The 22,688-nt window shown below is 37.7% G+C and overlaps 1 protein-coding gene across 2 annotated transcripts in view; it reads right to left on the reverse strand.

Moving 5' to 3' along the window:
- Positions 1–22,688, reverse strand: part of Sema2a (Semaphorin 2a) — a 351,866-nt gene that overhangs the window by 239,318 nt on the left and 89,860 nt on the right. For both annotated transcript variants that reach the window (XM_018455942.1, XM_018455941.1), the window contains exon 2: positions 20,871–21,069. In XM_018455942.1, the coding sequence (XP_018311444.1) occupies positions 20,871–20,977 (107 nt within the window). In that variant the 5' untranslated portion in view covers positions 20,978–21,069. The remainder of the gene's footprint in view (positions 1–20,870; positions 21,070–22,688) is intronic.

Genomic DNA, 22,688 nt, shown 5'->3' on the forward strand with positions numbered 1-22,688 from the left:
ATCAGAGCAACATTTGAGAAATCGTATCGTAGCTGCAGCGAACAGAATATCGCAAGAACAGTGCCTGGCTGCTACAAGAGCCGTGTTTGACAGATGCAATGCTTGTATTGCTGCAAGAGGTGCACATTTCGAACAAAATCTTCATTAAAAAGTTTATAAATAAAATAATTAAAATAATAAATTAAATATATTTTTTTCTTTTTTCGTGATTTCCTGCGAAACAAAGCAAAAAGGAGCATATGTCTATAGGACTTTTTTTCTTAGTTTTTTACTCCTCTACACGCTCCCGAAGTTTTGCCATTTAATTTGGAAACACCCTGTATATATATATCATGCTCGATAACTAAAATTTGTATTTTAACAACTCTTGTGTACTTTTCAAAATGTGAGACGAATTATTTATGGCACAATAAATAATCATATTTCATTAGAATTTCAAATGATAAGCGAAATTCCTGAAGGTACGCAACTCAATCTTCGTTTTCTTATGAGCGAGTCACGTCTGGAATGGAAACGTAAGGGGAACGTCGCGATCAGAACGGAGAACCGAGCCCGACAACGACAAATATTTGAATTAATTTGTACGACAATCCCAAGCGCAGCCTCGACCCTCGCACAACCTTACGCACCCATCAGCTCCGTATTCAGTCACGTCGGAAGTTTATAGTGGAGTTCACCGTCAGGCATATAGAGTTGATTTGCGAAAGTAGATAACGCTTTCCTGCCGAACGTCTACTGATACGAACAATTTCTGCAACGGCATGTTTATAATCCTGCGCAGTCTCGCGATACGAGCTCGTAAAATATTGATCGTTCTGATAAAAACGAGATATAAACTTTAACTGTTATTTAGCCGTAAAAGGAGAAAAAAGGATTTATAGAGGATCTACAGAGCGTACGAGTCATTTTACTTATGTTAGACTGTAAATTAACGTACTGAGTTCGTGAAATCAGCGCGAGTGCATAATGTACGTATATAAACATCGTTCTAACAGAAATACCTTAATTAATTTACAACTTCTCCACGCGCGTTCTGAAAATAACCACGAGCGCTACAACATGCGACATTCTTATGCAAACAGTGCGAACAGCAGCGTACCGGACGTTATTGCACGCCAAATATTTCCCGAGTTGTGAAAATATTCGACCGAATGCGTACGTTTGAAAAAAAATAAAAGAACATTCACGCGCGCGCGTTTACATCCCCCGAAATGGCGTAAAATTGCGCAAAGCGACGCTCACTTGAATTAAACTGCTACTGGCGATGAGTTCGAGTCGTGTCGCTTATGGTTTTGACGATTGTATTGACGCGCGATGTGCCTTTAGGAGAAGCATTTATCGCTCAAACAACTCGGCTCTTTCTATACAGAGAAAAAATACGACGTAAAAGTCGCACCGTTTAACTCGTTGAACCTGCTGTTCTTGTCGTGGTGATGCCGCTTGTGAAAAATCTGGCAATTTTCAGTTATGCCGACGAAAAGAGAGAAGCATGAAATGCAAGATAATAACGCTCTGAGCACGATCGCCTCGTTCTCGCGCGGATTTTCATCTCGCGCAGCTACGCGTTTTACCTGCGAGAAAAGAAGACGGGGCGGGCATCCGCGTGGCCGTCGCCTCTTCTTATTGAAATGGAGATGTCGGATCTCTCTCTCCTTTATTAAAAGATAATACTCTCGGGGCTTTATTCATGGAGACGGGAATTACCGCATTTCTTTTGTTAAATGCGTGTGCAAAGAATTTGGTAATTAATACGACCGCAGGGCACGAGGTAATCCCAGACGCACCGAGTGAATTACGCGAAGGAAAAAATGTCGTTCTCGCGCGAATACAGACACATAATTTACGCGAATACCTGACAAAGGATTTCATCGGTATTTAAGGCACACAAAATGCTTGAGATTTTACCACGTAGCATTCTCAACGGCTGATGATGCATCGTTTTATTCTCCGTTTTATCGTTAACGTTCGCTGCAATGTATTTTTAATTTCTCTGTATTTATCACAATACATTTCAACCGAACATGAACGGTTATATTACCATATTTATGCAAATTATAACAGAAATAGGTAACGAGGCAAAAAAATAACTAAAACAAAAGAGAAGTTTAAAAATAAAAATTAAAAAGGATTACATATCTATGTGGCGCACACTTCACTTAATTAATTTTCTTCTAAAATAAAGCAATGGCACATATCATTCAAATTATGATAATTGACTTGTTATTGTAAAATGATTCATAAGTATGTGAAATAATAAAAAAACGTTCGAAGATGGTAAATTTTTCATGCAATGCAACGCTGTAAAATTAAAGTAAATGAATTCCTCTGATCACAAATTCGCATCAATCAATAAATTCCGTGCACGCCGCCAATACACCGACAATATTTGCTCTGACCACGGACTAATAAGCCCACCAGTTTCATAGAGAAGACCCTCAGTTAAATACTCTGTAACTCGTACCGCCCTTTATCTTGTCGCGTGGCTTCCTCCAAAGAAGTTTAATCATCATTAATCCTAATAAAAACGTCAAAAATCCTTGCTTCTAATGACTGATCTTAATAATAACGCGATCCTTTGTATTATAAGCACTTTTAAAAGCAACATAAAAATATATTAAGTTTTTCATTCATCCATAATATAAGTAATATTATATTAATGACGTATTTTCCATTTACAAGAACGGTACTCATTGTCAGAATAAAATTTAAGATACTCTTCGCGCGAGAGAAATTTGCTATAAATATACCTTTATAATCTATCTTTCTAAGCTTCATATTTTACAAAACCTCAGTACATTACATGCGGTAGTCTATCAAAGCATGAATCACTATTGCTCCCATTCTCCTCGTCAGAACACATCAATGCACTTTCGTGAGGCCAGTTTCATGCTTCCTGCCCATCCGGAATAAAATCGTCCCCTAAATTCGTCACGCCGCGTAGTCAGTGCAGGACATGCTTGCTCATCGAACGTGCCACCTCATAACGTCAATTGTCGATAAATTACGCGAATATCCATCGCTGCGGCGGGAATTCCTAAATGCGTATTAGGAGCATTCGCCAAGAGCATAAAAGATTAACTCATTAAAGTTTTACGAGGGCGTTAGAACGTAAGGAAGGATCATCTTCCTCGCGAGCATCTTGCGAGAGAATATACACGATCCGGGGAAAACCATTTTAACCGATCCCTTATGCAATATGCAACCTCGACCACCTGCCGCGGGTTTTGTATGCTCCCTCGTCAATCGACCTTCTCATGGACGAGAGAAGGAGAACACGCAGAGCGAACGAGAAAGGCGAGAGGCGAATCAACAAACAAGAGAGTCCGTAACGAGATAGTGCGCCAATTTTGACGCAAAGTTTCTCCTCTACTATGTTAATCCTGTTAATCCGGCCCAATCTGGGATGGGTATTGCTTCGATAAGGAACTCGAGAGTTTCCTTAGCCCATCATATTGGATAAAATTTACGGTATCAGATCTATTGTTTCGAAGTAATTTAATGTTTATTTTAACCAGCAATATCTTGTTAATCAAAACAAATAGTTTGATATAATATAAATTAAATACATAATATAAATTTGTATATTTATATATAATATAAAAGAGAAATAGAGATGGATATTTTTATTTATAATAAAATATTAAATATTTATATTAAAAATTTATATTATATTAAAACAATAAATAATTTTTCTGATTATTAAAAAGACCCTTTTTAATTATTATCTATTTAATGATATCTAAAAAAGTAAGATTTGTAATATATACCTTAATTTTTCCTATAAATTCTTCGTAAAACTTTAAAAATTATTTTTATTTTCACACGTGTAAATGTAATGTATATAAAAAATATTTTATATACGCTCACAAATGTATTTCAAATTTTAAATCATGATATCAAGATCGTATACACAGAACGCATCTTTTTCGTCTCATTTCGACACCCCATAAAATCGATCGCCTGAAAATTCTCCCCCATAGCCAACTTACTTTCTGTAGACCGCCGTGCTGGATTTTCCAATGGTATTCACGCATCGAGAATCAGAGATTCTCGCGAAAATTAAACGACGGAGTGCGAGAAGCGCGCGTCTGGCTGGGGTATTCGTAATCGAAGATTATTTTTCCGAGCCGATAATAAGGGACGGGCGGATAGAGGTGGATAGGAAGGGATTTAAGCGTAGGTGGCAGTGAGGCGTGATATTGATACTCCTCCATTTCTCGAGGGGTGACGATTCTTCCGTTCTTCCCCATCATACTTCTATCTCCAACCGTCCATCACCCCCGTCTATCCAGCAAACCACGTGTTCTCTCTCCCTTTCTTTCTCTCTCTCTTTCTCTCTCTCTCTCTCTTACCCTCACTCTTTGCTTTTAAAGCTGGCAGCAGTGAGCGAGCAGAATTTTTACGATAACAGATTAAAGGATTCCAAACTGACTAGCGCGCAAAGAGCAGATCCGGAAATAGCGTTTCGTTGCTTCATAGTATAGTCAGCGTTTTATCTTCTTCGTAGCGACATCATTCTCGAAGAACCCTTGACGCAGAACGCGCAGTCTTTCAAACTCGAGTTATCGATCGTAAAGTATTACGAGCTACATGTCTGAGAAAATAACTTGCGCATAAATTTCTTCAATATCATAAATAGTAAAAATAGCTCAAATATTACACAATATTGAGAGTAAATAACAATCTCTGTTTCTTTTACATCTTGTCGAAATATTATAAAACTGTTCTCCATATTTACGTTACGAAACTACTTATCACAACCTTAAACGTAACGCGGTACGAAATGCGTATATAACAGAAATGGAAGTTCACATGACTAAAATTATAGATAATAACTGCTTCACTGCTTGTCTTACAAACCATTTACTGAACTCCATTTATAAGCGGAAGGGAACGGTCGATTCAATGGATAATTACAGCTTTCAAAGCTTCGGTTGATGAGCAAAGAGAAAAGGACATGTGACGCGTGGTAGCTTTTAAGAAAAAATTTCACTGATTACACACCGATACGCGCGTACCTATTTTATCTTACAAAACTAAAAACTTTCAACATACTTCCGAGGTTACATGGTATAGTTGATGGAAAGGATAAAACGGGTCGTTCGATAACGTATAGCTATATAAACCAACAGATTTTCGGGGACGTAGGTACCGACGTAGGTCGACGACCGATCGTCGAATGGATGCACCTCGCCTATACATATATGTATATACATTTTTTCGCCACCGAACCGCGCGCTTCGGCACCCGGTGCATCGGGATGCAATCCTATTTCACACGATGGCCTATCGTGCGAACAGAGTGCACGTTTACGTATGCACCGCAGTAACGCGGACGTCGTATGCACACACCTTGCACTGATATACGACGGGAAAACACAGCTCTGAAAGTTATTTACGGCTTCCTACTCGTAACCACGGATTCGCCACGCACACGCTGACACGTACGTATATACGTGCGCGTTTCATTTATACATAAAGCTACCTGCGATAAGTTAATTTAAAAGAGCTCGTTACCGAGACGTAATTGCGCGTACGTTTAAAGTGCGCCATTTCACTTCCGCAGAGGAGAAGAAACGAGGCGTACCGGCTATTGTGACGTCCGACATTTTATTGCCAAAAGTTCGCGGAAAGAGAAGTAGCGCGAAAAGATTGCATCTTCTATTTTAGTTTCTATGGCATAATGTATAGTACACTGTAATTTTGCAACTAGAATAATACTGATTTCTTAGAACGGTCGACGCTAAAGTACGAAACTCAATATACGTATACGTGCATTTAATGAATACATATTGTGCATACGTCGCAATGATGCTCCGACTGCACTGAACATTTCTCGGATATTTCGTGAAAGATTCGAGTTTCCGAAAAATCTTCCATTGCTGCAGCTAGTACGTTTCCAGGTCTCCCTCTTTCCAACTTCCTTTCCACCCCTCTTTCGCTCTTTTCCCCTCGGTAACGTTTCAAGATTCCCGGATTTTCAAAGGTTCTATTATAGGTATGAATTTTCGGCAAATCGGCACGTCAAAGCTCGTCGTTTGCGTAATTCCGGGCAATCCTCTTTGCTACTTCAAGTACCGTAATTTTGCACAGGATATCGGGTAGAGATAAGCATCTCTCTCCATTGCACATCGAAATCGAATAATAGCATAACGTGACGCGCGTAATCCGAGCGGGAATGTAGGCCGCCGTGAAAATGTAACGGATATCACCCACACATATCGAACGCATTACGATAACGAGGTATGACGGGGCGAATCTAAAATCGCAACTTCGCGCCCGGCAGCGCAAGCGTTTTCCCGTCGATCGACTCGGTAAACCGGCTCTGAAAGTACGGTGAACCAGGGGTTTAGGGTTGTATTGATCGGGGATTTGCTGGCTGCGCGGCGTGTTGGTGACTAAAACATACAGCGGGTGCCTCCATCCAGTCGCCGCACAACGGACGAAATTCGGACGCAAGCGGCCTTGACCAACTTGACGGCTTCACGCCGACGATATTTCTCTGCTCACATCCGTGTGAAACGAAAGAACCGGCGTGTGAAACGTACGCGCGTGTGTGCGGAAACGGCGTAATCTCGGCGAGTCGTGCCCGCAGCACGTACACATTGCTATTATTAACGATAAACCGGCCGGCGTTAGCATAGAGCACCGCTAAGAATTTCAGCGAAACGGTTTAAGCCACGGTAAAGCCAGAAAAAGGGGCGTCCGGCACGTAAACGATACGCAGATCTCGTAGCGATTAAATTACCTGATTAACCGGTTTACAAATAATTCCAGTTTACAACCGTGCGAATTTTTACGAGCACATATATAAGAAAATTTTAAAAAAATTGAATACGCACGAGAGACGCATGAACCGTCGGCCGTGGGTCAGGAGATTACGCTTTCTTGAATGGCGAAGAGTGGAAAATGCGTTAGATGGTGTGATTACCTTCGATTATCGGGCACGAGAAGAAACGGAGGAATAGAACGATCCGTTGGTTTGGTTTTGCTGAATTAATCCTCGGATTTCGTGCAAGGATTCCGTTATTGGTTAACGCACGGAAACAATAGCTGATTTATCTCATTTGATCCCAAAGATCGAGAGCGGTATAAATATTTCTCTTTTCTTCTTCGATGTTCGATTAGAAGATAGAGAACGCGAATACTTATGTGCGACTGCATAAAAATCAGAAAAATCCTAAATGTAAGTTTTACAAATGAACGTGAAACCTACAAATTTCTGTAAATCCGCAAGGATTTTGCATATCGTCGACTGGCACGCGACGAAGGTCCCCGTCCTCACTGAAAGAGACAAATCAAGACAGATGGAAAACGGGAAAAGTATGGGTAGTAAGAAAGAAGAGTGACAAAAGTGCAGTCGGCGAAGAAAAGGAACCGATTCGGCAAGCTTTCAGCGCGAAAGCATCGTCCGCAGTGCAGAAAACGGGCTTCTTTTCCCGCGAGAATGCCGCCATGGTGTCATTTCGTGTCTTCGCACTTTCGATAACTGTTCGAAAGTAACAGAGATCATGGAATAATAACATAAGAATATTATTACCCAACTGTGAAAATCATTCCACCCACTAACCCCAAAAATATACGAACTCATAGTTTCGTTTCACGCAATCCAGAAAGCTTCAATAGATACACAATTCCTTTTGCTTATAATTTTCACTTTATATTTTCTCGTTCGCTTTAGAATTAACACAACTTATCCCACATAATCGCAAAGGTACACGACCGTCATATTAAAAATTGAATTGTCTTATTCCAAAATATTGACAAACTTTCACGTAATAATGTCAATTAGTCTGATGTTTCTATAGTAATTTCAAAGAGCATAATATGAAAAAAATTATGTTTAATAAATTTCTTTTACATATATATTATGTTTTTTGAAATTATTACAGAAATATCAGACTAAATGACATTATTAATACGTGAATGTATGTCAACATTTACGCTTTATTTTTGGTCTTTTTTGAAAAATAATCTCATGCCGATGTTCATGAAAAATTTCCAGCTAAAATCCCGACATGAATTTTACATTCATTCGCATCACTTCTTGTAGTATCCCAAGCGTTTTAATTTATCTCAGCAGGATATTTAACGTAACGCTAGTCTCTTTCCTTGTCGGCGAAGGATTCGAATTACAAGTAGCGTACAAGCACCCGGCGGGTGCTTACAACTACAGAGCAGTTACTTTTATAGCTACGGGCAATGTACGGTTGATCGCAGTTACGAGCAGTGAACGAAAACGATATAAAAGAGCCTAGATGCGGTGATGTACTTTGGATCCTGGTGAGTCGGTGAAAGAGGAAGCGACCAAACCAGCGCGAACCACCAGTTCGGCAATGTAACCGACGTCGTACCATTGGGCAAAATAATAGTTCCTTTGAAAAGCGGTTGCTCGCTCCCTTTAACGGGCGTTACGTGTCAATGGGTCTGTCGTACGCTTTCCGATCAGACCATGTACACCTGAAATCGCTCGATCAGACGCTTCGTTGTGTGCGCGCTCGCGACGCACGCGATACGATTGTAATGTCGACTATGTGAAGATCAAAAGATCATAAATACGAAACAAGTTTTATATTCTATAACTCGTGAATCCCAGGAAAAGAAAAGGAGATACCGAGTATTTCACGCGTTTATGAACGTTCTTGAGAACGTTCTTGTAAGAAGAAGGATCATGCTTCAGAGATATAACATATTTACAAAGAATGAAAGTTAAAAATGTAGCCTTTTTTGAAGCGAAGGAGGATTTTGAAGATCAAACCCTGAAATAAAATAAGCGAATCGATATATGTATATGTATACTAATATGATATACAACGATTTTTCTCTCAGTTCGTAATATTTCCGAGCAATTGTCATTATATCGGTAGCAATTAACGCTGTATTTACTACTCTCATATATTTATAACACATACACTCTATTTGACAACTCGATGCCAATCAAATTAGTTACATATTAATTTAATCAATGCGCATATCCAATATTACGTTAATACGTTATTCAATTGCTACGCAAAAGGCATTATTGATTTTATTTAGAACGACACGCGATGTACATATAGGAGTAAATCCATGAGAAAAAAATATTTCTGTATATTAGCTAAGAGAGAAGGAACCAAAAATACAAAAGGAAATTAGAACTCGTATCTCATTTGTACGCTGCACACTGCATGGGCATTTCTCTCGCACGAACAAATATTAAATCTAGAAGATACTTGCGGTTCGCTTTCCGCTTCTTCTGAAACCAGCAACTAGAAAAAAGACTGCAGTGCTTAAAGAACAGGCTAGTATTTAGAATAACGTGGAACATTAAGCTTGGCAAACGGACAAGATCTCTACACGAACTGAATATTTAAAGCAAAACCCTTAGTTTCGCGTTTCGCAAAAGTACATCACGAAACGTGCGGTAAATGTGAAAGTCGTAAAGTGCGGTCAGCAAGTGTACAACGACATTCATTTGCGATGGACGCACGTGCGTTGTTCGAGAATCAACCTAACTTTCGCTTTTGCCTAATCGACTAAGTTCGCAACTGGAAAAACTTGCGCACGTCGGCAAAAGTTTGGTGACATCGCACAGAGTATCGTACAATCGATCGCAATGTGGGACCGTCGTCCCACATTGCGATCGATTGTGAATCACCCTCGTCGAATTTTCAGCAGCTGATATATGTAAAGCCATTTTCCGACGTGCGTAAAGCGACCTTCGACGAGGGGTGCGGCAGAAATTATCGTAAGACCTCACGGATATTTCCACCTATCTCGCTGCGCTTTCTTTTTTGTCCCTCGAAAAAACCTCGCGCGTACGTTATTGCCAAAGGAAGAAATATCACATGGGATATGACAAGCTTTGTATGATTTAACACGTACACGTTTTGCTTTTATTGCTATAGGGAGATGGGACGCGATTCAATCGACGTTATCTCTGTGAAGTTGTTGATGCGATGAACGTCGGGAGCAACAGAAAGAAATCGTCTTCGCGTTCGTATAAAGATAAAATTAATTGTTACAATTTTATGAATTTCTACTCTCTCGCAATGCCTCCATCGTCGACAATGCATTTGCCGTGTTATACGTAGAGAACGAATCGATCGTGCGTTAACTGAACGACGATTCCAACGTTCGCCAATTCGTCATTATGCAAAGCCATACGCATAGAAAAGCACTTGGAAAGAGTCGTTTTAATTAATTAAAACAACGCGACGAATTCACGTGTTCGCCGCTGACAGTTTCAATTTAAAGTCGGATTATTCGAAATACTGTGGATATCGACAGGCGGAGATTTGCATCTCAAATGCGAATGTCCTCAATGCTGCTTCCGGTGAACAGACATACGCTTGCGCTCTATTAGCGTAAAAATTCTCTAATTGTAAAAATATATTAAAACGAATGATAAACAAACCAGAGATATTTTTAACTTATTGTAAGCCACATATTCAGAAAAAAATAGGAAAAATGTATTCATTTTATCTTTTAAAAATATAGTTTTTGCTCAACAGAAAAAAATAAAAGAGAGGAAAGTTATAATTTTATAATGTATTCTGGACTATCCGGCAACCTGCAATTTTTTCGTTCTTTTTTTGTATATATATTTTATATCATGCTCGTATAAGTTTTTTTATTATGCGTACATATTTTCCATACACTATGTTTCTTTTCATAATAGACTGACAATGAAAGAAAAATGTCGAAATATTGCGAAACAAATGTTACGTTTCCTTCAATATTTATTAGTTAAATATTTCTGTTAATATCTCATTATACTATAAAAGAATAAATAGATGGTTTATTTACTAGAAACAAAGTTTTATTTCGCCATGTTTAAATAAAAATTTATTTCCTACAGCAAACCTTTCAGAAATTCACATCAGCCGAACGCACACAACGTTGTGTCGACCCGACATTACCGATTATTGCACCAGAATTATTAACGCTGTCGTTTTCCCTAATAACGGTAATGAGCGCGTTTTACATCCCTAACGCAGTATTCACAGAAGCATGGAAATGCCAGACAGCAATTGCGCTTCGCGAACGTAAAACGGCACGCCGATTACATTAGAAATACGTTCCATTCTCTGAACGCGCTCGGAGCACCGACTATCCACCGGTAGTCGGGAGGTCGCTCCATGTGCGTTCGTTGCCCCGCAGGAAATTGCACATGCAAATCGAGCTTTTTTCTTACGCGGCAGCGTAACCATCCCGTCTCCAAAGCGAACTTCACGTAATTTATGAGAGCGCTTCAGCATTTGAATAGAAACGCAGTGTGCCAGCAAATAGGCGATTTAATCCGCGACTAAGACCGCGCAAGAAATTGCATCGAATTCTGAATAAAGCGACCCACTTATATCTACGACTGGTATTCACAAAAGAAAGAATCCGAATGATAAATATAAATAAATACATTTAAAGTATACTTCAAATGTAGCTAAAATATTTTCTGCCACAAAAGTGAAAGAAATCGTCCGGTTTTCACAGGAAAAGGATAGACAACATTTTTCTTACTGAAATCGTGCTGAAAGGCAACGGAATTTAAAAGATACGAGACACTATCGAGAAAGTGAAACAAACTGAAAGATAGAGAAAGAAATAGCCGGCCATGGCACTCCGTGTATGGCTGCAAATGAGGCCCTAGATGTGCTAAGCGATAACGGATGATAGAAAGTAGTTCGTGAAAAGAGCGGTGGTTCTTCGCAGTGAAGAGAGATGGTCGGTACTGATGCAGTATAGTGCATCTATGAAACGTTTCTGCGAGACGCTTTTGCCTGCACTATTGCGAAGATCACGCGTTCAAATCATTCTAACGAAGTAGCTGAGGTTCGCAATCTACTGTCAAATGGTCTTCGTTTCAGCAGCTGAAGCGTGTTAAATGTAAATCGCGGAAAGAACGATGCTGCGAACGAGAGAAACTGGGGTTGAGAATCCCCGCTGAAGAAAGAAATCTGCTTTTAATTCATTCATGTCTCAGGCGCAAAATTTATGATCATCGTCTCTCATAATTTTCTATTTTACATCGTACTGGAATTTGTAAATAATCGTTACATTTAATGTCTATTGAATTCATACTCGCGATTAAATAGAAAACTGTCTTGGCAAACGACAAACGGATCTTAAAATAGATGTCGATGAGTATTTAATCGACAACCTTAAGTGAGAGAAGATGAAGGGAGAGTCTTCAAGATTTGCCATTCTGGTAATTGAAACCTGGCGTGAGCCTCGAGGCGGGGAACGTTTAATAGCCAAAGTTAGTCGCGTTTCTATGCAAATTAAATGCTTACAGCCATCGAGAGGTGAGCTACGTGGGGTGGCGATGGCGGTGGCCGTTTCCCCCTCGCTGTTTATCTACCGGGAGGTTCTTGGACGACTCGCAACGTAAATAGTTAGTGCCTGTGGGCTGCGACGAACGGCCAACGTGTGTTGAATAACGATAAGCTTCTAACGTTGCTGAACAAGGAGCTATATTTATGTGTCTCGCATGCTCCACGTTTTTCTTCGTCCACCAACCGCCACTAAAAGCGTTCCAAAGTTTCGACGTGTACGTGCATTAACGTCGCAAAACAATGCGTAAACCCGCTCGGAAAAGCTTTACGCGAAACAACTCGATCCAACTAATATCTGAGCACTTCTCTTCTAGTAAATATAAAGAGAAATCCGTGTTTGCGATATTTCAATTAACACCTCTAAAGAATGACAAACTTGTAAATGGCGATAACCTTACGATCTAAACTTTCAAAAAAAATTTCTCGTGAGTAAATAGTCTTGCATTCAGTGCAACACGTGTAATGTTGTAGGCGAAACAAAAGGCGGGAAGGTACAACCCTATATCTTCGACCTAGGGTTGACCAGCGAGGACTCCTGTTTACACTTAGCTTTATTGCTTTCTGGACAAATGCACGCCGGCTGAGTCAGCCTGACATTAAAACCCCTTTCGTGAGGTGTGGCTATCAGTTGTCACTGATCAGTTTAGTTGCGGATGAGACAAATAAGGACGTCGGAAGGCCGCCTTGCAAACAATTTTTCATTGTCCCCTCACTTATATCGCCCTCGAAGTCACCCGTCTTAAAACACCCCAAACAAATACACGTGGCATACGAAACTTATTTAAGGATCGTAACCTTACACGCGTAACACGTGCGGACAAATAATATTCGTCTTTCTACGCAGGACAAGAGACAACGATAAGTATCTCTAGCCAGCGGAGTGCCATTTTCACTCGTTCGATCGATATACGACTGACGGTCACACTCGACATCAGCGGGGTAATAACGAAAGTACAGCAACGAGGGCAACGCAACCCTTTGCGGTGTATCTCACGTACCGACAACACGAGGTCCGAGGGAGACATTTCGGGAATCGCATAAATTTTGCGAGAGAGGGTGTTTCAGCGAAGGAGTTAATAGATATTCGTCTCTGAATCGTGCTATCGCTAAAGCAATATTTTATGTACCTTTTTGCCCAGAACACATGATTATTCGATATCATAAAATATAATGTGTTCTCTAAGAGATAAATAATTAGAAATTATTTTTCTTGTATAGATATGCAAAATGAAAAGAAATAAATACAAGAAAGATGAATGTGTAACATGTGTAATTTTTTTGTCAAGTTTCACAGAGATTTTTCTTTATACACGATAAAAACAATTTACTTATAAAGAAAATATTTATATTAATGTTTAACAGAAATTGTTTATAGAACCAATTAAAGTCCGATTAAAAGCTAATTCCAAAGTAAAAAGTTTTTAATTCCAAAGAAAATAATTTTTTATCAGTCTCGTTCTCAGCAATTTTAAACGAATAACTAATTGTATAGATACGTCAATACGTTTCGAATGCAATCAATCATCTCTTTCTAGTATTTTCTTCATAATTTTACATGTGTAATACATACTTTTTATTGGATTACTCGTTATTTTTCTTTTTTTTTTCATAGAAAAATATATATTAGATTGGTGCAAAAAAAATGTCGGTTTTTCTGTATTGCTATTAAGAGCAGTCGTAACGATAGATAGTTGAAAATTTTCTCGATTTTTGGGAGGGGCACGTAACAGAACTATAAAGTGAAAAGAAATTTTTTCATTTTTTTCATATGGTAGTTTTTATATGTAAAAATTATCAAACTCACATAAACTCAAAAAACACAGTGATCTTTCGAAAGTAGAGATTTCAAGCTTTAAAACTCTTTTTTTAAATTCAAATTTCATTCATTTTTTAACGAAGTTACAATTGCTCTTAACAGCAATACAGAAAAACCAAACCGACATTTTTTTGCACCAACCTAATAGCAGTCGTATAAATTAAAGACGTTTATATTCTAGATATCAATAGCTAGATTAGCATCATAAACATAATGTATCCAGCAGGCAAATCAACCTGGAATAATCTAAAGGTTTATGCTAGCACAATTGCGTGCTCCATCAATCCAATGATTTGGATTTACGGAGGGGGCTGGCCTATCCATTATTATCAACGCGCAGTAATGGCATCACACGAGGGAAGGAAAGCCGTTATAAATGACTCCATGGTAACCATGGATGCATAAAGGTAAATCTCGCGTTCGATACGAATGCGGCTCCATTATTGCCAATTATATCGCGGAAGGGTGTTACGGCCAGTCCGCATACGATTCTCGATTTTCTGCTCTTACACGATCTCCCTCTCCCTTCCCCATTCTACCGCAATCTGCTCGCGATATCATAATTTTTGATACAGAGATGATAACATGAAGGTGCAGAAACGCAGGTTAAGAGAGACGTTTTTCCAACTGAAATTCTTGTTACGCGGAATATCGAAAGGACTGTATATACGATTTTCAGTAATCTTTCGATATTATATCCATCCTCCATCGCTGTGTTATTATAGTATATCCACCGATTAACTTGATAGAATAATTCTCTTTTCCAGGCAATACCCGCTCGTAATCGCTCGACCTTATATAAGGCGCAATGAAAAATTCTTTTAACGAGAGAAAAAAGACCGTCGTATCGGACTGCGAGCTTTTGTTCTTGTAACGCGAATTTCTTGGGAAACTGAGATGTTAGCTTTACTTCCATGTCTTTACTTTACTCGCGTTCCTTTTTTCCCCGCCGCCTTCATTTCCTCCTATCATTCGCAGCTCAGATATTTGAAGTATAGCTACCTTAGTTTGACCAGCATTTTCTATTCTTAATTTCTCTGTTCCCCTCGTACTCTCGCGCCTTATAACAACTTATTAGTATGCAGACTTCCCTTGCGATTCCACGCGGGCTTGCGCCTGGAAATTTTTTATAATGTTGCTACGATACAATCATTGTAGTCGAATAAATACCCACCCTTCTGTATCGCTGCGAGCAAACACACAGTGATATTGCGAAAACGTCAATTGCTTCTTGACGAATTCATGAAATGTGATTCTCTTACAATCGTTGATATTATTCTGAATGATATGATATCCAACCATGCAATTTCTGATAACGATCGTAAAAAGTAAATATAAACATTATATCGAATACCCTTAGCCTTGTTTCCACGATAATAAAAATCTCTCTAAGATCTCGGACAGAGAAAGAATTAGCAAATCACATTTGAACAATTCGATCACATGACCAATGCGATTGGTCAATTCTTTCTCCGTCCGAGATCTCGGACCAAAATTCCTAAATTAAATATCTTAAATATATATAAATACATTAAATATCTAAAATATAGAACTGCTTTCTTAATTTCAGTATTTTACGAAAATTACTAAAATGTCTCTTCCAAAAGTTAATTTAAGACAGCTTATTTTGCGAATTAAAATCTTATTAATACAATATAAAATATAATAGTGTGATATATAGTTGTATAGATGGTAATGTAAACAGCAGTTAATCGGTAAAATCTCGCTATTCTATAACGAGAATGACGCTTCATTGTTACGACGTGCCGTTCAGTGGATATGTTTAGCAAACAAACTTTACCAATATCAATAACGTAAATTGCTAACCATTCGCTATACGAGATTCATATAGATAATTGCAACACGAATTTTCCGAGAAGGATCAACACACATACAAACGAGTAGTCTCTAGAATGCAAAAATAAATTGACAGACATTTTTGTAATTAAAATGTGAAAGGGAAGAAGAGCAGGATTGAAGAGAGGGCGTGTACGAAATATTTTGGGAGCTGAAAAGCAAAAGACTGAAGAGAAGAGTGGAGTGTAGAAACTCATTTGAGCTTTTTTATCGGTGATCGGTTAAACGGTGCGATCATTCCGGATCGTTCAACTGAACGAAATCGGGTATTTCGTTGGAACTTTCAACAGCATTGGCTGCGCGGAACATCTCTTGCACACCGTTCTCTCTTTTTTTTAATCACCGCCGCCAGACGATTGATTCCACATCAACTTTGTTGCGTAATCCAAACGATATCGCTATAACGTTGTAATCTCATCGTCATGATGGATATATTCGACGAGCCGGTTCGATTCATTAAACGCTATTAAATCTATTCCTTTCTGAAAGTGTCGACGGTGCGAACTATTAACCGTACAAGTTTTTATATAATTATTCCTAGTAAAGAATAAAAAGAAATGGTATACATTCGTTGTAATGTAAAATTTACAATACTAAAATATACTCAATTTTATATATATTCATTTTTTTCTATATAGTATCCTAATGTATTAGAATACCCTTAATAATATATTTAAAAAATTAATTAAAACACTGAAAGTTTTAAAAATAATTACATAATATTTATGTGCAATGCAAGTTAAATCTCCTATTGATAAACTCGATTATATCATGATCATCACAATGTATTTGAATAAAAGAAATCAAAACACAAAATCAGTTAAACGTTAAAAATTAGTTTCAACTGCTATGAAAATTAGTTTCACTACTATGAAAATTGATAATCGAGTTGATAATAGATAACAGATTGATTGACTGTGCGTGCAGAATTTTACACGATTCGTTGTTTATAACTTTGCTCATATAATTCCGAAACTATTATCTATAACTTTAACGTTTTGATATAAGAATTTCACAAATTTAATTAATATTAAAAATATATTTGAATTATATCATTTTAGAGAATATCATTACACATAATATCGCAAACGATTTTACTCATTAATATTATAAGGAATGTAGATAAATAATGTCGATAATAAAAAAAATTTGCGCAATGGTATTACTGGCTTGTCATCGTTCGCGCAAAGACCAACGTAATACTACGCTTGCGGATTCGCTGTGCCGTTAAGACATTATCTTAAAACTCGTTTTTCCGAGAGTCTCAGTTCGTAGTTTAACGCTACGATGCGCAAATGAAAGGGACTATAACATCTTATTCTATTTAAGCACTCGTAATAAAAGAAACTGCGCGTTTTTGTCGCGAGCCTTTCAACGGAAAAGCTCTTTAGACAATCGTTGCGACGGATTTAATAACACAAACAGTATTACAAAAGAAATGTCTTTTACATACAAACACATCCCCAACCAATGTCTAAAAAAATATGTACAATCCTCAATAATCGTGTGAACTCTTTTTCTCTATTTCTATCTTCAACGATATTTTTAAGTCCATCATCGTTTTTTAGTCATTTAAGTCGAACATCTGAATTCAATTTAGTGCGATAAAAACGTTTGATTTTCTAAGCGTCTGGCTCGAGTTAGTGTTAGCAAAGAATTAACTGAGCTTTCTCTCTCCCTTCAAGATTTCAGGAAAAAAGAAGATCCTAGAACTCGTGAGGATGTCTAATAATTGTAAAAATCCAAGAGTCAACGTAATCTTGGCTATTTTAGAAGTTTTACTGTTACAAATATTTTTTTAGCACAGCGTTTATCTAATGAATAATATACAAAATTATTAATTATTTATTTCTGACGATAATGAATATTTTCTTATTAAATATCATTTAATTTCTCATTGTCAGTGTCTCATTTATTTTTAATCTTCAATTCATTAATCGTACTTTTTTATCGCCCGCTGTTACAAACGGAATTACGAATTCCTGAGCAGAACATCAATCTACGAAAACAATCCTATATAATCGCAAGTCATTTTCCCGAAATCTACCGACGGGAGTTCAAGGATACTTAAATTAGATTAGATTCCGATTATCTGCTTTACGAGCGACATAAAACGCGAATATTCACGTCAACTCACTCAAAAGACTGATATCAATTAAGAATGATGCCGCTCCGCCCTGAAAATCGTGATGCAGGAACTGTCTTCAAAACATTGATCCACCGGATCGATTGTAAAATAAAGATTTGGCCAGGAAAGGTACTGTGGGTGCCACGATCTCTTTCGAGGGTTGCTTCGTCCCGTTGGAACCCCCTAGTAGTATCCACGATCGCGCGCACTCGTGCTATGATACCGCAGGGGCGGATCGGCCCACGCTCAACTTGAATACTGATTCTCGACGGACGCATATATTATCACCGTGGATAAAAGACATTTGCATTTTGATGGACTGCGTCGAGTGCATTTGACGTTTCGTATGCATTTCACCGGGCGCGCGTGTACGGTCGGGGCTGCCTCCGAGCTGCCGTGAAAAACTTGGTCTTACCCATATTTATCACCCAATGTTGCACGTCCATGCATATAGCCGTTTGTATTTATCTCGCGCCGCGTGAGAACTCTCTTTGAGGGTATCTCTGCAATGAACTTACCGTGGTGTTTACATCGGGAATAATGCTAATATATGCTAACACTCTCTATCAGACATTATATCTTATTGTGTATATACATATGCAAAAAAAGACATTAGAATGAAAAAATATCGGAGTTGCCAAAGATAAACTTGAAAGAGCAAGTACAATGACATTAGAAAATTTTATTATAGTAGGGGAGACCGGCGACAAAAGTAACATTTTGACTTTGAAGTGTTATAACAATTAAAATACATATGATACTTACATTAAAAAAAATATGTATCTTTAGAGATATAGAATTTATTTAGATACAAAATTTTCTTTGGTTTAATTATTTTATGTAACTAGAAAAAAGTTATGTTTGTTTAAAGACTATGAGGAATTTTGTTACAACCGTCTCGACCTCCAGGGACGATAGTAACGATTGTAACAGTAGAGGCGGATAATTGTACCACATTTGCCAGAGATACGTAACACAACAACATAAGTCATACTCTTCCTTGCAGCTGCATAAATGGATATCTGGTCCTTCATAATTTCTTTAAATGTCTCTGTTTGTATAATCACATTTCTTTTATATGGTTTTTCTCTTATCTGTCTTGTGTTTACTTGTTAATGGGATTCTGTCAGGATTCTGTATATTATTCTGAAGAAAAATACAAATAACATTGTACAAAATAATACTAAAATAAAATCAAGTAAGTTTGGGAATAATTGTAATGTTACAACTGATCCTAGGCATTGATGTTACTATTGTCCCCTAATGATATTTTATGATTTATAGTAAATTTTTTAAATAAAAACCTAAATAAAAATCAACCCGAATGTACAAACCATTAACGCAGATAATCATTAAAACATATTATGATAATACACTATACCTTCATTATAAAGAAAAAAAAATATTTTAGATTTTATGCACGCAATAAAACTTACTCGATGCATGAAAAAAATAATTTTTGCTCCTGCACGCATGCACGTTCCGCGAGAATCAGCATGTAACGAATGATTCAATGCCGATCTGTCTACAGAATTTTACTATGCAGCCGCATATCTATTATAGTTTAAGAAATATTAATGATGTTACTATTGTCCCCGGTCTCCCCTAATCCCGAAAGTAATCCTTATTATAGGTACTACATGATATTACACTGAACAAAAATTACTAAATTTTAATACATATTTTTTTTAATAGTACTAAGTAAACATTTACTTACAGTAAAAAAAATATTTACTCAATAAGAAACTGAGTAAATCAAATTAATAATTTTTATATCAAATAAATATATATTTACATTTAGTAAATATTTATTAGATGTTTGAATATTTATTGTTAGATTTGAATTAGGTTTGAATATTTTATTACTTATAGGTTTAAATATTTATTATTAGATTGTTTGAATATACCTTAGAGATATTTAAACAAATATTTATTAAAATTTAATATTTTTCAGTGTATAAAATGTCTTATTATCAACAGTACACGGAGAGAATTTTGTTTTAAAATTTACCCCGAAAATATGGTAGTTATGGTACAATACAATATTTTAAAGATTTTTACCATGCATTTCAGTAAAATTAATCAAACTTATTTTATACTTTATTGTAGTTTTATCAATGAATGAAAGAGATTGATATTAAAATTTTTGGAAATACAATGTTGTCCCACGACTATCATATTCTCAGGGTAAACTCTAAGAAAAGATTCTTTCCGTGTATGAAATAATAGTACACTCAAAGATATCCTCCAATAACCATCAAGTTTATTTATCTGCACAAATATTCCGTCTTTCATGCATACGCGATATCAGAGAAAATATTAATGTATCTCTAATTCGTAACAGAGTATAAATTCGAGCGTGAACATTATTCATCCCGCTTTAGCACAAGCCTGCCAAGAGCTTTGAGAAATCAACTGCTAAAATTTCGATCTCGGGCTCGAGTGCCAAAGCACGGGACGAGTACGGGATTGCACGGACAATGGTGCGAAAGAAGTGGCAAATTGAAAAACCGTCCCATGACCAAGAACAGAATCCGTGAGGGCGAAAGAGCGCGTCCCTACGCATTTGCGGGAGATCGAGGGGATGAAAAACCCTAATATTCGCTGAATATCTTTCAGTTTCGGTCTCTGATCCTGATCCATGACGGAAAATTCGTGGTAATTCATGTTCAAATGCACCGCATTTGCATGATCAGAAAATAATAACTCATCGGTAAAACGGTCGAGGTAGCATAGAAACTCTATGAAAAGACAAACTCACCATTATCGTCGACTTCCCTTTCGATGGCGGCGTGTGATACACGATCCCTCGCGCTTGCACTGTGACAGCTGCACGTTCTTCTTTAAAACAATCGTTCCATCGCATGTAATCTGATGATCGTCACACTGCGCACTTGCGACGACGCAGGAACATTCTTATCCCAACAAACCAGCAACGTTCAATTGTAGGCAGCATATCTGAGAACAGAAAAACATTACACAGATTGATTAAATGTCAACTTGAAATAGTTACCCGTTATTAATTACAGGCGTTTCCTGTTTTGTTTAAAATATATTAAAAGTAAATACAAAGTGTTTCAAAAGTTACTACGAAGGAAATTTGAAAAGTTCCTAGATTTATTAAACGTCCCCCTCTCCCCTACATGTATAACCGCGCCAATAGCGAAGGTGCATAAGCTTGCTATTCAAAACTTCCAACTTCCCTTCAAGCCAACTAGATGTGGCGTAGGTGATCCATCAATGAGAATGTGTGCTGAAATATATGTACGGTATGTTTACGAGGGTGTAGGACTCTTCATAATCCTGATGTCAGTTTACGGATACGAGCAACTTAAGATTCTCCCCATGGTAGAACTGCAGTAAGCATTATCTTCGCTTACAAGTAAGTAACCAAGAGAAACTTGGAACACGAAACAGGAAAATTACTCCTTTGACACGTTACAGGTAATCGTGGAGCAAAAAGGCTGTGAGCTGGGAGTGTGGAGAAGCGAAGGAGATGGGTAGCCGAAGAACGGAGGACTTTCAAGAAAACTTGCGAACCCGAGGGAACGCTTGAGAAGCTTTATAACTTCGACAACCTTAAATCGGCAAAACTGCCGCGCCTCTGGTGGTCGTAGAGCGCGTCCAAAGCGGAATGAGGAAAGCAGGAGCAGGGAGGTAGGCGGGGAAGGATAGTCGAATCAGTCTAGGAAAAGAGAAGGAAGCGCAAAGAAAGTAGTTGCACGTACTCCACTTCGTGAGATAGAACGGGGATAGCGCGCGATGACTATGATTCCCCGCCGTTCTCCGTCTTCTTTGATAAGACGACTTGTCCTACAGCTCGAGTACTTCGATTATGTCCGAGTATACGACGACGTAGTATCCATATTTCTGAACTACCCTATTTACGATAAGACATGGCGATTAAGTATGTCCCATTAACAAGTTTCAGTTTATCGACGACCAGAATTGCTATACAAATATAGCATAAAATATTTTTCACTGATCGTATCTTGATACGAACTCACTGTTGCGTTTGTATGTAGATAATTACGGGATATTAAGAGACTATATATGAGAATTTAACGAAGAAAATTAACGTGTTCTTTTTCGAAATACGACTACATACCTGCCTTTGGAACAACGGGCCAGGTGTAATGTAAGTTAATTACATGTTATGATGACGCATAGCACCGCTAGAATAAACAGATGGAAAACTGCATAGCGTGTATAAGCTAAACAGTATTTTTCTCTTTACAGCTCCGCAGCTCTGTTACGTATATATCGAATTATAATTTTCTAATCGAGTTTCTAATTAAACAGAAAAAATTAGAGAATATCAAAAGACTTATCCGAGGACTTATCTACTCTCTGAAAAAATAATTCTTTAAAATATATATATAAGAAGTGAAATAATTCAGATCTATTACATTTCCAGTTGCACGCATTTTTTCCACATTAATTGAGAAAAAAAAATAATATTGTACGGTCTGAATAACGTCAATATTTTGAATAACGTTCGGAACACACCGCGATGCGTACGACAATCGAAAGTGAAAGACATCGTAGAGTGATGCAAGTCTGAGTGTTGGGAAATA

This window comes from Mycetomoellerius zeteki, unplaced genomic scaffold (assembly GCF_001594055.1).
Source record: "Mycetomoellerius zeteki isolate Tzet28-1 unplaced genomic scaffold, Tzet1.0 scaffold52, whole genome shotgun sequence".
NCBI classification, from domain to species: Eukaryota; Metazoa; Arthropoda; class Insecta; order Hymenoptera; family Formicidae; genus Mycetomoellerius; species Mycetomoellerius zeteki.